A 4,428-nucleotide genomic window follows, 5' to 3' on the forward strand; every position below is an offset into this window, starting at 1 on the left:
AGCCCCAAACGTATACATCATGGCAAAAGCACTAAGAAGAATAATTTCCGATTCCATTTGAACTTTGTTTGTAAGACTGGTCATAGACTTGTAGCTTGAAAGCGGACTCCCTCACTGGCCCCTCCTTACATTTGTTTATCCCATTTCGTACATCTTATTTGACCCGCCATCAGAAGCACACGAACTTGAATAAACCCAGAAACATGTACGTTCTGATAACAAAGTGATCAAGTGAGTTGGGATTGTGGAAAGCTGCATAGACGGAGATACTATCTTGAAATTCTAGCAATAGAATCTTGAAAAATTTTGCTAGGGTGAAAAATGAGTGGCCGTGCATTGAAAACTATTGTAGCTTTTACTGTGGGCCTTTTTATCCGTTCTTATCCCACAGAAAGCGTACAGTGGGACACTTGAATAAGAATCTAGGTTGATGAGTGTCTAGAGATGATTGAAGGAGAGAAAACAAGGGGCATGAATAGAGAATCATGTGTAGGATCATATTGTAAAGCGAAAGCTCTTGCTACTCCACCCTAATATATTTCGACTGACCCCTTTGTTTGGATCCATTGTAACTTGTGAAGATTTTCTCCTTTGTTGTCTTAAAGATTTAGGTTTTCTCTTGGATGATTGTATCTTTTCTTGTTTATTGCAAGATGGTGTACACAGAGTCTAATGAATGTAAGTGTAGGGATGTTTCACTTCCTAATCCTTGTGATGTGGAGAGAATTCTATGCATGGAAGGAGGAGATGGAGAGGAGAGTTATGTTAGGAATTGTGAGGCTCCTGCTTCAGCCATTGATCTCTCCAAGCCCTTCCTCAAGCGAGCTATTCATTGCATTCCATGGCAACTTCTAGCCTCTGAATCTTCCTTGCGCATTGCTGATCTTGGCTGTGCCACCGGACCCAATACTACTTCTACCCTTGATTTCCTTGTCCACAAGTTGAAGAGAGAATATAAAAAGAAATGCCTCTCTTCTCCCGAATTTGAAGCCTTTTTCTGTGATCTTCCTTCCAATGATTTCAACACTCTTTTTCGCTCTTTACCACCTCTTGAAGATGGTGTTGGAAGAAAGAGCAATGGCAATGACAAGGGAAAGAATCGTTGTTACTATGCAGCTGGTGTTCCTGGCTCCTTCTACGACCGTCTCTTTCCCAGAGGAAAACTACACATAGCCATTAGTTTGAGTGCTTTGCATTGGATGTCAAAGGTAATATGACTTCTCTCTTCGTCTCTTTTCAATATTCCCTCCACGTCTTTGTTTACTAATCCTTGAAGAACCCACTTTCTTTTTCAAGTTAGATTTCAATTAGGAGTCAAATAAAAGTTAGATTTCAATTAGGTGTCAAATAAAGGTAAGGTATTTTTAGATGTTCTTTTCTTATATAGATTATCTTTTTGACATCACACGTTAATGGAACAATTAAGCTTGGGAAACTAAATGTATGATGATTAAACCATTTGTATAATTTTCTATAGGTCTTTGTTATTTACATCCACTCCTTTTATTAAGAAACTGTTCTTTGGTTTTGTCTGGCTCTGATATCATGTTGTTTTTTTTTTTCTCTAATGGACAGATTCCTGAGTCTGTGGTTGACAAAAACAGTTCGGCTTATAACCACGGTAGAGCATGGATTGATGGTGCACGGAAAGAGGTGGTCGAAGCCTACGCCAAGCAGTCAAAGGAAGACTTGAAGTCATTCCTTCATTGTAGAGCCGAGGAGATGGCATCTGGAGCTTTGCTCTTTCTTCTCATGGCGGGTAGACCAGATGGCAGGCAACCACAATACCAGCTAGGTGACCCAATTACAAGAGAAAAGCATCCCTTCACAGTTTGTATGGACAATGCCTGGAATGACCTTTTAAATGAGGCTAGTATTCCTTTTACAAACACTTCAAAGTTTTTTCAATTCTTTCTTTCACTTTTTAAAAATTAAGAAAAAGAAAGGTTCTTTTATAGTCTACAATACTATCTATATTTCTACTCCTCTCTTTCATCTCTTCATCTCTTCATTTCTTTGATATATTTCTTAACAATAAAAGACAGTTAAAACAATTGTATACAATAGTGCTAGCAGATTATATATTGTAGGATAACAATGAGTAGAAGATTTTGGTTGGTCTTGACTTAATCTGAAAAGAAGATTTTTTTTTTTCAATAGAATCCCTTTATTCCTTTCACCCTTCTTCAAATATTCGTATATAAGATATGTTTACAGAATATATGACAGATTTCGTGTATTATGTATATCTTCTTGCAGGGTTTGATTGATGAGGAAACAAGAGATTCGTTCAACATCCCTGCCTATATGCGAAGTAGGGAGGAAATTCGACAAACTTTTGATGAGTGCAAAGCCTTCGACATCAAGTGTATAGAGTTCCAAAGAGTAATGGAACACTCCAAGATCAAACAAGAGCAATGCATGAGAGACCCAATTTCTTACGCAAAGAGCAAAGCAAATCTAGTGAGGGCTACAATGAGACCCATCATACAAGCTCATATACGCTCTTCTTCTCTCACTGATATCTTCTTCAATAGATTTGAAAGCAGAGCAGCTCACGATGAAGCTCTGCTCAATAAAACATGCTATTATGGAATCATCATTGTATATGCTATTAGGAAATAGTAATAGGTGATATTATTATCATTAATTGTTTCCTCAATTTCTAGCCTCAATTAATAGATGGACACTTGGCATTCATGTATAAAGAGCCCCACATTAAAAAAAAAGTTTGGACAATTACAAGTCCATTTGTGTCAGTTTTTTCTGTTTTTGACGTTGAAGTATTGATGTAATCTAGAATGTTCATCCGCGTGCATCAGAAGAAGGAATTGGATAAGATTTCCTCCACTATCCCGCAGTTTTAACGTGTGAATGTAAAACTCTCACTTCCTAAAGTCAAATAAATCAAGCGATAAACATTGAATCCTCCACAATTAGTCTCTTAATATATATCCGCGTGTAACAGTAAAAAGATCTTAGCTTGCAAATGTTCTATTCGTGTCAAATGGTGAAATTTTTATATCTTGTAAAGGGTGGTCGGCGCAAACATATCCATAAAATTATACGCGTTGGGTGAACACATGTAAGCCATGCTTGTGAAATTGAAGTCGGCCGCACCGACCAGTGTGATTGAACGTATGGTCTTGGTAAAGAATCTTCCATTGGCTTATCAAAAGTCTTCCTAACAAACTTCCAATAGAGTCAATTTGCATCTTTCATCAAAATCTGCTTGTGCATTTATGCTGTACACGCACTCAATTTCATCCTTCCAATGACAGTGAAAGCACTCGCTAGAAGGCTGACCAAAATTGAAACAATACAAAATATAATAGATTTTGTTGAAATTTTTAACATGATCTATATATTTTCTGATCGTAAAAATAATTAAAAATTTGAGAAAAAATCACTATAGATTTAAAGAAAACAAATTTTTACTTTTGGTACATTCTGTCTAGAGCATAGCCAATGCCTTACTATTTGATAACCACTTTTCCGAATATATTTTAGTGGTGGAAACTTCTTGGAGAAAGTTTTAGATCAAGGTCATAGAATTGATTAGTTATTCAATAGGGAGATTTTAGTATAAACTAATTTTGGATATAAAGATTGAGCAGTATGTATTTAATCAAAGTTGTTTAGGGTATATGATTTCAATCTCATTTTTTTAGAGAATTAGGATTGTATACCAAGAAATGTACAATTCCTAAGGGGTTTATTTAAGAATCACTCAACTTATTGAAGTAATCAATATGTTCAATTGCATATATTTTTAAACAATCAATTTTGATCTTGTATATATATTTTATCTATGTAAGGTTTATAGTTAGATGTTTGGTGAGTACTTAAATAAGATCTAAATTTCTAAAATTTAAATTTAAATTTTTGTTCATGTAAAGTCCTATAATTAGTTGTTCTAAACCAAAAAATGTATGAAAATAGCTAACTAGTATGTCAAGATGTTTTATTTATAAACCAAATCTATTTCATCTGAAATTAAAAATGATTTTTCATATATTCTTATTCTTTTGCACCATCGTTCAAGGAACATTTGTAAAACTTCAACACTATGACATCTATTTGTTTCATTATTCCTAGGTATCCTAGTACTATTGAATATTGTTTTACTTTTTAGGTTTCTTTTCATATTGTTATAGTGGAAGCATGGGCTTGGCTGAAAAAATTCATTGAACATTGAGATGTTTGTACTATTGTCACAATCAAATGTGTATCATGGGAGAAATTAGATTATTATTTTTATGTTCTCCTAAATTATAAATGTCTAAAAAGTATTGTATAATTTTAATTAATTCTAACATGTCATGTTATAGCATGTATGTCCTAGAAAGACAAAGATAGGTATTTTTTTAAATTAAAAAAGGTAGGAAAAGGGTTATGAACCCATGTAACAACATTACACTTCAACCT

The 4,428-nt window shown here is 34.5% G+C and overlaps 1 protein-coding gene across 1 annotated transcript; it reads left to right on the forward strand.

Moving 5' to 3' along the window:
* Nucleotides 1-418: 418 nt before the first annotated feature.
* Nucleotides 419-2,759, forward strand: GAMT2 (gibberellic acid methyltransferase 2). Its single transcript, XM_089803743.1, has 3 exons — nucleotides 419-1,208; nucleotides 1,576-1,869; nucleotides 2,260-2,759. The coding sequence occupies exons 1-3, from the start codon at nucleotides 624-626 to the stop codon at nucleotides 2,623-2,625; spliced, it is 1,245 nt and encodes a 414-aa protein (XP_089659869.1). The 5' UTR covers nucleotides 419-623; the 3' UTR covers nucleotides 2,626-2,759.
* Nucleotides 2,760-4,428: the final 1,669 nt, after the last annotated feature.

The sequence above is a fragment of the Cupressus sempervirens genome, chromosome 10, assembly GCF_028749045.1.
Source record: "Cupressus sempervirens isolate cs-2001-9-10 chromosome 10, ASM2874904v1, whole genome shotgun sequence".
Taxonomy (NCBI): Eukaryota; Viridiplantae; Streptophyta; class Pinopsida; order Cupressales; family Cupressaceae; genus Cupressus; species Cupressus sempervirens.